Genomic DNA, 12386 nt, shown 5'->3' with positions numbered 1-12386 from the left:
GGTCGAAGGGTCTCGACAGAGCGTGCACGGCCTCGCAGTCCTGGCGGCGTCCTGGCACAGCACAGATAACGGCGTGTTGCTAATAAATGTCAGCTGATAGCTGTCAGAGGGGCCTGTTAAAAAAAAAAACTAAAAAAAAAACCCCCGTCTGAGGCCAGGTTCGCTCCAGGATTAAATGGAATCTGAGACTGCCAAATGTAACGCGAACGGAGCGGGCTATCTGCGGTCTTTGTTAAAGGTGTCACAGGAAGCTCCGGATTAACTGTGCATTAATAGCAGAGAGAGGCCAAGCCGAGGTCAATTTACAGATGTTTTTCAGTTTTTGAGTGGCAATATCTCAGCTTTCGGAATGTCCTCTCATGACTTTGCCCTGGACCTGGCTTTATGTACAAACCTCTCATCAGTATTGTTTCTCGCAATGGCTGAATACTCCTAGTAACTTCCTTTGATAGTTGGTCCTAACTTACTCCCTAATATTGGTTTGTTCTATTCTTTGTTCTATCAAAGGACTACTTAAACTAAATCGCAGCAGAAACCCCTCGAAAATAACGGACTAATATCTGTTTACATACTTAGGTATGTAAGCCTGGTTGGTTGATGTAGCTCCAAGGCCAAAACACCTTCCTAATCACCCTCTCTGATAAGAGCCGTCGAAGATAAGCCTTCGTGCTCAAAAGAGATTTCCACCAATTTTACACCTCGGCATGTTTCCAGGTGCTGCGTGGAAAAACAGCAGCGCAAAGCCTTTAGTGTCTCCAGAGGGAGGTGTGCGAATTCATGTTATGCAATACATGCTTTTTAGAATGATGGGGAGGGGGTTGTTGATGAGGCCAGCTCTAGTCTGGGAGATACTGTTCTTGTGCAGTGAGGCTTTGGTCCTGATGGGCCGCAGAGGGGAGTGTCTCAAAGACCTCGTGTCCAGGGTGAGGGCGGTCGGCCACAGTCTTTCCTGCTCGCCTCAGATTCCAGGAGGTGCACAGGTCCTGGAGGGTCGGCAGATTGCCGCCAGTCAGGTACCAGGTGGTGATGGAGGTGATGATGAGGATGGACTGTAGAAGTGCACCCTCATTGACTCTGGCAGGTTGAGCTTCTTCAGCTGCCACAGGAAGTACATCCTCTACGGGGCTTTCTTGGAGATGGAGCTGATGATCAGCTCCCACTTGAGGTCCTGCGGGATGATGGTGCCCAGGAAGGGGAGGGGACTCCTGGGCAGGAGACCTAGGACGATGGTGTTCAAGGCACAGCTCAAGTCCACAAACAAGCCCTGTAGGGGTACTGCAGGGGGTCCAGGAGTGGGCCGGTTATGGCTTTGATTTGGGACAGCACAAGGTGAGGTGCTGCAGATTTGCATTACATTTAGCACTACTAGCATAACACAGCCGATTCTCCGACTGAACTGTCAGCAACCCAGGTGCGTTGTGGGTAATGTAGGAGAGCCTGGTCTTTTGTTTTTTGTTTTTTTTTCTATCAGGAGTCTGACAATGTTGCGAGAGTGCAAGGCTAAACCTGTCTGGTTGTTTTGAGGGACTTCAGGTGTATTAAAAAGCAAACTTTCAATAGTATTTCTGAAGCCAGCTGTCATGCCGCGAACTAAGAATAGAAGTGAAACCGGTCTCAAGAAGATGACTAATTCATCCCCGATGTAGCCTGGAGGGTCATCTAAGTGTCCGACAAATGCGCGAGCGTGACGCCGGCCATCTGGCCTCCTGCGTGACAGCTCTTGAAATGTAAAGCTTGAGACCCTGATGGCCAGGTGTGGCGAAGCAATAATTAATTTATAAGTGACTCCGTCCAAATGGCCAAACACATGCAGACCACATTTGATCCACACTATGTCCACGGAGTGAGGATCAAGAATATCAGCTGCCAGACGGGGGGGGGGCGAGGTTTGGGCCTCAGGGAGCTTCTATTGTATCAGTCCAAACAGGGGCTGTATGTGGGTCTGCTGAGAGGACACACAGGAATGTGTTCATATGTGAGTCGACTTCAAGAGTTCATACAAGTTTGGGTTTGAAATGAAGAGGATTTAATAAAAAAAAAAAAATAATGTTTTGGCCACTTGTGGGTATGAACATTGTTCTTCCGTCCTTCTTCCGTTCGCCTGGGGACAAAAAGCTGGTCCCCGTGACATTTTCAGGTTTGAAACCTCTTTGGTTAAGGTTCGGATGAGGGTTTGAGCCGTAGTCCACAGCCCTCAGGAATATCCGAGGACAGCTATGGCAAACGGAGTTGTGCTGCACTGGACATTTCTGATCAGACAACCGCCAACTTTAAAAATGAAATCTTTCGTAACGGCACAGATTGGGAGAAACCCTCTTGAGAATTTTCCAGACCTTTTCCCCTACTTCTTAGGGAAGTGCATGGAAATCTGAACTTTCGTAGAGCCTCGACTGCTCCTCTATCTCTATCTATTGGCGGGAAGAGTCTCACTAGAGGAAGGTGACCTCCAGCTTGTATTTACCCTTCATTGTGTTCCCGCGCTGAGAACTGAGGTCTCCAGCTGGACCTTGTCCACCAAAGGTCAGCTTATTGTCCCGTTGACTATTTACCTCATAAAACCTTGTTTACCTCACGAGGTTATCAGCGGGCCCGCGCTGCCTTAACTTCTTGACTCTGCCTTTTGTCTCGAAGCTACGAGCCAAAACAGAAGAAATGTCGACCACTTTGTCTGAGAGATCTGCGCCAAGAGTCTATGAGCACACACACACACACACCCTGAGTGCCAGCGTTGTTTATCCTCATTATCTTTGCTTTGAGTTCCTGTGTTTGTCCAGCTTTTACGGCGGTCAAGGGTCAACGGGGTGCAACGTGCCTGAATGAACAGGGAGACGGGGCTTTGCAAAGCGGGGCGAGTTCGTGGTAGTTTTCCAGGACAATGTGGAGTTGGGCTGAGGGATAGAAAGAGGAAAAAAAAAGCTAAATGAGAAACAAACGTTTGCCATCTGGGGAGGGGGGGGGGGGGGGGTTTGGGACTGTTGGTTTGTGCAGAGATAGGCCCCGGGTTGACACAGCGTGCCTTTGCCTCTGTTGAGCGAGTTCACGCCGGCTTGTAAAGGGGGGGCCGATCAAAGGAGGTGAAGCCACCAGCGAACACGAATCATCCTCATTTTGTCACTCGCGCGACAACATGTGCGACTGACCCGACCCCGCCGGAAAAAAAAAAACAATGCACGGAGTGAACCTGAGGACGGAGGCTCAGGACTGAGACTTACAACCGAACTGAATCGGAAAAAAGAAAATTAACATCCGACTTTTATTACCAAAACCGGCTGAGAGGGGCTCGTGCACCGTTCTAAAAATAGTCCAAAAAGCCCAGCAGGAGGAGGGTGATTTCCCGCTGTGGTTATTCGCCCCTCCCTGCTGCATCGGCGGCGTCAAAAAATGATGGCGCGCCGTTCGCACCATCCAGAGGAGCTCTCAGAGGGGGGATAAGATGTTTGGCCTGAGTAACCGTAGCTCGTGTCGAGCTTCATGTGGCCTCCCTCTGCACTCGGAGGCCTTCACACAGGAAATTGTGACTCCAATTTTAGGAGAGCCCATCAGAGGGAGGGGGTGGTGGTGGTGGTGGTGGGGGATCATGTTTGAAGAGTCACCAAAATGGCACTGAAGATATTAAATTGAAGACATTAGACCTATATGCAGAGGTCTTGATAGAAAAGAGTTGTTTTAACTTCAGCCTCAGTGGGGTTTCTGGTGGGTGATGGGGGATTCACAGGCCGGATTTTGGCCCAAGGTCGGAGACCCCAAGCTGTGCTCGGGTGGGGTGGGGGGGGGGGGGGCTGGAGCCTCCATCTCTGCTCAATGAGCCCATGGTGTCTGTCACCGCGTCGCCTCCTTCTATTAATAGGCAGCTCCTGTCCATGTGGAGGGACCTGTGAATGGAAAGGCCCGTAGTGAAAATGTGTGTGTGTGTGTGTGTGTGTGTGTGTGTGTGTGAGGCCAAGGTAAGCTAATACGGCATTGGAAGCTCTTGTTAGCGCCAGCCGGTCTCGCCTCTGCGGTTGTTTATACCCACTTGTCCTTTTTTTGTTGTTGTTGCTTATTTTTAATTCCATTTCCTTCAACCTATAGATAGAAGGACAATTATAGCATAACACCAACCCTTTAATAGCAATATTTTGTGAGCGATGTACATTTAAAAATCAATATTTCTGTTTAGATTCTTACGTCGCAGAGTGGTCTAAAGGGAGAGGGGAAGCAACACAAGGCCTACGTTCTACGTCAAATAATATTTACGCTTGCTATGAATGTGGCAGCCACCCCTTCAAACAGCGGTGCTGCACAACCAGTGAATGTGTGCACAAGCGAAATCGAACTTAAGCCCCGCAGAGGCCCAAATCAATTCCATTCACACGCGAGGTGATAACGCGTCAATATTATGTTTATATCTCGTTTCTAGTAAAAAAAAACAAAAAACAAAACTTAAGTTTAACTTAACTTAAACTTGAATTTAAGAGAGAACACATATATTAAAAAAAAAAACATTTTAACATGTGCGATTTCCACGATATGAGCTCAGAATGTTATCACGTTTTGTCATACATCATATGACTCGAGAGGCCAACGGCATCTATAGGGCATCAACTGCTATACAGATACGTATGTTTTGCAATGAGCGTAATAATAATGCCGGGCTGAAACACACTTTCTCTCTTCTGCACTGCACACACACGCCCTTCGATGGCTCCACTGATAATCAACCCCGACAGGAGGAGGTGAAAAATTCCTAAGCTAATATTTGGGAGGAGAGGGACGGACGAGATGCGCAGGAGGTTTGGTGGAGATCCCCCCGCGGGGCAGCATTTGCTTTAGTGTGTGTGTGTGCAATATAGAGGACAGACACTTAAAAGAGTCAGACGAATTCTATTTAAATGCAATGACTCAAAAATGGAAGCGTAAAGTCAGATGGAGGTGGGGGGGGGGGGGCATGTTAGGACATGGGAAGATGTCAATTTAGAAGCGATTTCAATGAGGCCCCACTGACTCCATTAATTCCCAGCATGCAGTTCATTCGATGCCGTCGAGGTTTTGGCGTCCTTTTCCCTTTAGTGAAGGAGGTAACAGCGCGCCACCTGGGTGACAGACTAACACGGGGGGGGGCTGGCGCTCGAATTATTGATCAAAAAAAAAGTATCTGTTAGTTCCTTTGTCCTCTGGTTGTGGGAGAGGCAAACACACATCTAATAGTCCTGCCTTCATCTTGTCCAGCTCCCCCGCACGCACACATTCCAAACCGGGCAAAAGCCTCAGGTGGCTTGAAGCAGGGCTTGGAAAGAAGCAGCACTGCCACCCGGTGGCCCGTCACACTTACTGCAGCAAATACGAGGAGGAGCTTTCATAAGACAGTGTTGCACTCCCTTGTTCTCAGCTGGCTGTTTTGGGGTTTTTTTTTGGGGGGGGGGGGGGTTATGGAAATGCCAGGATTTGGTAATATAATATTTGTTTAGTATCTTTGGTTTGCGATAAGCACATATGTGATAGCTTCATGTGATAAATTGCACTCTAATACGTTAGGCTTGCCACACTAGTTAATATTTGCATGTAATGTATGACATTTTGGGGGGGGTGTATGAATTTGGAGAGTTTTTTATTGCGGATGATATCTTGCACCTTTCCTATCTTTAAGTCTTGGACTTTTAGTGTGTTGTCCTTGACATTTTTGTAGGTGTGTGTTTGTGATTTAATTTTCACCTTCTCATTATGTCAAAATGAACTCAACTGAATTCCCACCGTGCCGCCGGGGGGGGGGGGGGGACAGTAGAGCCAAGGGCCAAACGTTGGCAGGCTGTAGTGGGTGGTAAAGCCTGGCTCCGGCTCCTGAGATCTGCCGCCCAGCATATCAATGACACGCAACAGAACACAGAGGAAAGATCGCTCACACAAGCAACGACTGGCATGAATAAAAAGGTTGCCATTTAGACTTTGTTTGTCTTGGCATTTACTCATCCTGAAATATATATTCGGGGCTGGTCTTATTTTAAGTTCTAGTTGTGATGATATATTTAGACTCATCATGCAATATTTAAACAATTTAAAAGGAAAAAAAAAAAAAATGTCAAACGTGGACTGTCCATTCTGAATGGGGCTGCTTGGGTGCATTCAGTACTCCATTTAATGCAATTCTGCTGAAGGCCACCAGAGTGCCGGTAGTATGGAGCAGCTTTTTGTTTAGTCAGAAGTCAATGAGGGCGTGTGCGCTGACCTTTAGCACTTTGCAGAGTACTATTCAAGTTCGCTGCTATGCTAACATAAAGAAAAAGTCACATGGAAGAACAGAGGCCCCAGCGAGGATTGACCTCATGTTCCCTGGTTTATAAGACCAGTGCTCTAACCACTGAGCTATGGAGCCAACAATGAGACATGGAGCATTTCTCCTTTTTGTTGCTTACATTTAAGAGAGAGAAACTCTTAATAAAACAACTCAGCTGTCGAGTTGTGTCAGACCTACCTGTTTGGTAGTGGTGTGGGAGGGGAGGGGAGGGGGGGGGGCAGTCACTAGAAAGCTTTTATTAATATAATTTACCAGAATGATAACAACATGTGATACAAGCCATACATTCATTCAGTGGGCATTGGACATTCAACACGTTAGACCCTTATTGTCAACTGTGTCACTGCGACAAATCACTGCAATAGTGGCGAACATACATTCAAACGAAACATTCCAGTCTGTACTGACAAATTTCAAATAAACATTTACCTTTGAGGAAAAAAGAAAGTAATTAGTGCCACTACTGGCAAGTAGGAGACATTACTGAAGGCTGAAAGCCCTCCCTTGGATATGGTTACAGTGTTAGATATCATCAATGCATTCCAGATGTTGGGTTATCTCATAAATCACCTCTGGAATGCTTGGGTGAAAGGATCGTCTTTGCCGGCGCTCCCAGTTTCCCTCAAACCCCTACGTCGCCTCTCGATCGCGATTTTCCTGAACTTGCGTTCACATGTGGGTTCTATTGTGGCTCCACGTGATTTCTTTTTCCTTTCTTTTTCCACTGGGATGGGCCGACAACGACACACAGCCGTTCACTCCACTGCACCTGGCTGGAAAGTGGTCTATGTTTTGGTGCGCTCATTCGCAAATTCCTGTTTTTAACAGGGTGAAATTTAGGATTTTTAGGACAGGCCGGTTTAGTTAATGGTAATTAGCACTGATTTCATAGCAGTCAGACATTTAGACTTCTACAACATAGTCTGAGTTGCCACAGATCACCCCGGCGTCTTCGTAATGGGCACAGTTGTGCGCCCCCACGCCGGCGTGTTTGCAGTCCAGCAGGCTGGACTCGGTCCCTTCGCACTGAACATCATCCAGGACGATCCGCAGATCCCTGCCCTCCCCGAACTCCGAGTTCTTGGCCGCCTTGAGAGCGTACCGAAAACCCAGCTGCCGGCAAACCACTGCGGCGTTCTTCGTGGTCCACAGGTCGTCACACACAGTGCCCCACTCCCCGTCAACGTAGATCTCCACCCGCCCGTGCCCGCTGCGGCCTTGTTCGTCCCCAACCAGCCTCACCGCGCCATTCTGGATCTCGGACGCGCTCTCTGCTCTGGGCTTGCCCTTCCTGCGTCGGCCCTTCCGCCTCGTATGTCTGGGCGGTTTGGTGGTAGTTGTGGTTGGCAAAGCGGTGGTCGGGTCGGGCCCTACTTCGCCCAGGCGGTCGATGAGCTCTTGGAGCCAATCGTAGGACTCTGTGGGTTGCAGCTCAGGCTGGTTTTTGTTTGGTGGCTCGATGCCAATTAAAGCTAATGGGATAATGATGGGAAAAAAACAAAGAACATGAGACCCACATTAGAATATTTAGAAATGAATGTCACAGATTGAATTCGTTGGTAGGTGGTGGAAGTGTTTCCGAAGCGGACTCACTTTCCTGGGGAGTGAACTCGATGAGGTTACTTTTCACCCTGACAGGAAGAGGGTCGTAGTGACACTGTCTCGGGGGGGCGCGTCTGAAAAACAACGATTAACAAAGCAGAATGAAATATAGTCGCATATAAGTCTACATGCATCATATATCATATATGATGAATGACACATGTGACGAATGAAAAAAAAAAAAATCTGAATTTTCTAAAACTAAAGCAGTCTTTTAATGTGTTTCTCAACTTCCAGCTCAAGGCACCACAGCGGTGGGGGAACAGCTCAAACGAGCTTGACGGCTGTGGGGGGGGGGGGGCAAACCATCAACTGCTGAGAGAAACGCAGAGAGAGAGCCAAGAGCTGTCCGAGGCGATGTCAGAGGAAGGAGATTCAGGGCGGCAGGCCTTTCACACCGCCGCCAACACTGCTTCATTTCCCTTCCCTCACCAGAACAGAGACGGGCTGTGCACACCCTCCGCATTCAGCATGCGTCGGTAATTATGAGCAGATGCAATGACCGCAATGTCACTCACCTTGACGGATCCACCACTTTATAGACGACCCCCGAAGGCGACGTGGCACTCGGGATTCCGGTCGACATGAAGTACAGCTCGCCTGGCGGAAAAGAAGAAGAAGAAGAAAAACTCAAGAAAAAATATTCCCACCCGAAGGCATATTCTTGAGTTCCAGGGTGCGCGCCTGTCGCACGCCTTACCGGCTTCATCCTCTGCGAAGGAGATGATGTACTGGTGGTAGTTGTTGATGAGGCCGGGGAAGGCGCAGGTCAGGCCCATCCCCATACAGATCTCATTGTATTTCCACTGCCCTGTGTTTCTGTCCTCCCGCAGACTCATCAAACGCCTGGAGAAGGAATCAAATCCACAATCTCTAATGCGCAGCGCTCTGTTATTTTGTGGTGTACCAATATACCAATTTCCCATTTCCCAAGTCCTTTTTAAACAGCCTCGGAGAGCCCGGAGAGTATTCAGATCTTAAGTTTGCTTCAGTAAAAGTATCAAAACCACAGTGTGAAAATGCTCCGTTACAAATAATATCCCACTTCCACTTCAGTTCAATGTTAACAAATAACATATTTAATTATCATAACCTATGCATTGACGTGTTAGCTGGTCAAGGTGGAGCTGATTTGAACTATTACACGTGATTATACATGAAATAAGTCCTGTTAATAAAATAACATTCTCATCACACTGGCAGGTGTGTCCCCCCCCCCCCCCCCCCCCCCCCCCCCCCGTTATAAGAAAGTAAGGCTTTTAGCATCTGTTTTTTCCGTTTGATGAGGAACGTCACCAGAAGGCGATAAAGCACTACTCCACAGGCGTCACGTTGTTTGTCAAATCCTCAAATGCAGGTATTGCGGGCGCCCGACATCCAGCGTCACATGGTTGCCACTCCTCAAAAAAATGTTTTCACTGCTGTTCTTAGCAAAAGCATAGGCTTCAGAGATTGGTGCAAAGAAAACCCGATGACACCTTACCCGCTCATGAAATCTCCGAATATGTACATGCCGTTCAGGTTGGGGTATTCACAGCCTCGGTACACATAGCCGCCAGTCACTGACTTGCCCATCTTGTGAGGGTACGCATAAATAGGCAGGACGTCATCTGCAACAACAACAACAACAAAATAAAAATAATAATAATAATAATCCAAAAGCCATTATTGGCATTACTGACTTTCTCCTTTAGCTACATGCTTATATGAGAGAAAATAAGATTTCAAAGCTGAATGTAAGTAAATGTGATGTCCAGAGCACGCCCACCTAGCGAGCTGTTGGCACACAGCTTCTTATCGTAGCAGGAGAAACCCTCTTTGGCTCTCCAGCCGTAGTTCCGACCCTTCTCGACGATGTCGACCTCTTCGAACTTGTTCTGGCCCACGTCCCCGCAGAAGATGCGCCCTTTGCCCTCTTTGGTCCAAGGGTCGCCCCGGTCCACAGAGCACCTCCACATATTGCGGACGCCGTAAGCATAAATCTCAGGTCGTGCCCCCCGCTCGTGCATGAAGGGGTTATCTGGGGGAATTCTGTACAGCGGGCCTCTCTCATTGTTGTCCACATCAATGCGGAGAACTTTACCCAATAGAGCTGACCTGAAGTAGATGTGGCAATACGGAAAAGGTGTTATTTTGTCTAAAAAGCACAGAAACATGGAATTGCTTACTTATTAAAACTAACTTTATATATTATGAGTAAAACAAGGATCTAACAGCAGCCCTATGTACGGTTCTTTGCTACACTTTCTAAAAGTTGGGTACATCCTTTGTTACTTCATTTGAGGGGGCGTCTTGTTTTGAAAATCTTACTTGTTCTGGGCATTCCCATATTTCCCGAACGGGTCTCCTGCCATTCCACCGTCCCCTGTGAAAATGTACAAGTAACCATCATCGGCGAATAGAAGTTGCCCTCCGTTGTGGTTGGATGCTGGTTCATCGATCTCCAAAATAACCCTGGAAGGACAGTGGACATGACGAATAAGACAAGACAGGGACCGGGCACAGCTCCTTATTTGCGCGTAGAGTTTATTTCTCGGGGTGCATGCAGAGTTTTAAATGTTTCAGATCACTAAAACCCATTGCTGTTCGCTAACCAGGATCTCCAGTCCGTACCTACCGCTCAGAGGCGTGATCCACCACGTTCATGTCGTTGGCCGACACGTGGAACTCACTGATCCTGATCCTCTCGTCAAAGCCCACCTCCACTGAGTAATACACATACAGCTTCCCGTTGTACTTGTACATGGGGTGAAAGGTGAGTCCCAGGAAACCCCTCTCGTCACCTTCCCACGATGAAGTTAACACCGCCTTAGTAATGTTCAAAAATGGCTTCTCCAATTTGGACCGGTCAGGAAGGTACGTCCACACCAAGCCCACCTGTTCTGCCACAAAGAACCGATGCGTGCCGTCTTTGGCGTGGACCATGGCCAGCGGGTTCCGCAGCCCGTTTGCGACTTCTTCCAGGCAGAGCTGCAGACAGCCGTCCGAGTCCGACTGAACCCGGCCCAGGTTCTGGGAGAGCTTCTGGCTGCTGAGGAGGTGCGGGTAGCAGTAGTCCATGTCGTCTAGCTCCAGGTGCTGGCAGAGGCGCGTCTGGTCGTCTTTGACCTTGGCTATGTGCGGGTCGTCAGACAGGTGGGGGACGGTGGAGCTGCACTTCTTCCAAAACATGGAGCAGTAGTCCGGACAGAGGCCGGGGATGGTCCTGACCGGGGTGCTCGGGTCCTCGGCGTCAAAGAGATGAGCTGCGTAGGGAGAGCACTCCTGGGCGGGCGGAGGGGAGCGGCGAGGAGGGGAGGGAAGAGACAGTGACAGAGAAAGACCGAGTTATGGCGTGTGGTCATGTCAAAACTTCGATTTTTATTTATTTTTTTTTGGCCACTAGAGGGTAGCATAAACAAGCGAACTGACACTGGCAGCAAACACATTCAGCATACACAGAGGGATATTTTTTGCAATGATCATTTAAACTATATATTAGTAATTATAGCCTATTATAGAACACTGTCATTAATGAAATAACTGTCAACTAACACAAGGGCTGACACACACACACACACACACACACACACAAAAAAAAAAAAAAAAGCATAACCAGCAAGACAAAAATAGGAGTGATGTGACAGCCATTTTCCGGTGATGACTAACTGGTCTGTCCCCATGTGAAGAACATATGAAGCGACGGTGTATAAACCCCAATGTAGGGAGGGGGGGGGGGTTATTAGATTTGATGACGCATCTGCCTGATAATAAATTGCTCAATCCACATCTCAGAGGTGCCCCCCCCCCTCCCCCCCCCCCCCCTTCCAGCTCTATAGCTCTTCCCTGGCTTTACATCTTTTTGGGTTTGAGTTGCAGGGAATGACCTTTTGCCTTAATCCAGCCCGTGAAAAGAGGAGGCCTCAGCGTGCCGAACTCTCTCAGTATTCATGTGGCGTTTTCCACACATGACACATCGCCCTCTGCCGCTTATCTAAAAGAGCCCGTGTTTGCGCCGTTTGCCCGGGGGGGGGGCCACTGGAGACGCTCCGGGCCAAGCCCAAGCGACCTTTGTGCCCGCGCACGCCTCACCTGGCAGAGCAGCTCCAGGACGAACCCAGCGCAGTTGGCGTATCCGTAATAGTCGAAATGATCCATGATCTGGTAGTACTTCGCCTTCAGGTCCTGGTCTTTCGGGTGATCGCAGCAGCCGAACTCCTTGTACATTACGCAGAACTCCAGCTCCCGCAGCGGTCGGAAGGGCGGCTTGAAGTCCAGACACTGCGGGTGGAGCGTCACAGGTGCGACGCACAACGCCACGAAAAGACCGACGCCGGTCGGCGAGAGCCACGGCCGGCCGGGGGCTTTGCCGCAACACCGCTGCATGGTGGCGTGCGCCGGAGACCACGGGAGAGACAGCTGTGCGCGGGCGGCTTCCTGTCTGCACTTTGCTCCCGGCTCCGACGGTGACCCTCTGACGTGGTGAGCCGCCGCGCGTCCTCCGTCAAACCCGACCCGCCCGTCGTCAGGGCTG

General features: G+C 49.1%; 1 protein-coding gene and 1 non-coding gene across 3 annotated transcripts; both read right to left on the bottom strand.

Moving 5' to 3' along the window:
• Positions 1-6276: 6276 nt before the first annotated feature.
• Positions 6277-6349, bottom strand: trnai-uau (transfer RNA isoleucine (anticodon UAU)). Its single transcript has one exon. It is a non-coding gene; the product is annotated as a tRNA-Ile (tRNA).
• Positions 6350-6500: 151 nt separating this feature from the next.
• Positions 6501-12304, bottom strand: hhipl1 (HHIP-like 1). 2 transcript variants are annotated; one of them, XM_070920309.1, is made up of 9 exons: positions 11945-12304; positions 10491-11137; positions 10184-10327; positions 9642-9970; positions 9357-9483; positions 8574-8719; positions 8392-8473; positions 7865-7947; positions 6501-7743 (listed from the first exon to the last, which is right to left on the bottom strand). In XM_070920309.1, the coding sequence occupies exons 1-9, from the start codon at positions 12236-12238 to the stop codon at positions 7175-7177; spliced, it is 2421 nt and encodes an 806-aa protein (XP_070776410.1). In that variant the 5' UTR covers positions 12239-12304; the 3' UTR covers positions 6501-7174. The 2 variants fall into 2 exon arrangements, with proteins under 2 accessions (XP_070776410.1, XP_070776411.1); XM_070920310.1 differs by having other exon boundaries at positions 6501-7668.
• Positions 12305-12386: the final 82 nt, after the last annotated feature.

This window comes from Enoplosus armatus, chromosome 15, assembly GCF_043641665.1.
Source record: "Enoplosus armatus isolate fEnoArm2 chromosome 15, fEnoArm2.hap1, whole genome shotgun sequence".
Lineage (NCBI taxonomy): Eukaryota > Metazoa > Chordata > Actinopteri > Centrarchiformes > Enoplosidae > Enoplosus > Enoplosus armatus.
The sequence above is the reverse complement of the archived record's forward strand: the minus strand, read 5'-3'. Positions and strand labels throughout refer to the sequence as shown.

What these genes read in the sequence shown, in the direction of transcription:
- hhipl1 (XM_070920309.1), bottom strand. Translation starts at nt 12,238, where the DNA reads ATGCAGCGGTGTTGCGGCAAAGCCCCCGGCCGGCCGTGGCTCTCGCCG. An exon ending in GTGTGCCAACAGCTCGCTAG is followed by an intron (nt 9,484 to 9,641) that starts GTGGGCGTGCTC and finishes TTGTTGTTGCAG; the next exon opens with ATGACGTCCTGCCTATTTAT. An exon ending in CGAGTTCACTCCCCAGGAAA is followed by an intron (nt 7,744 to 7,864) that starts GTGAGTCCGCTT and finishes TTATCCCATTAG; the next exon opens with CTTTAATTGGCATCGAGCCA.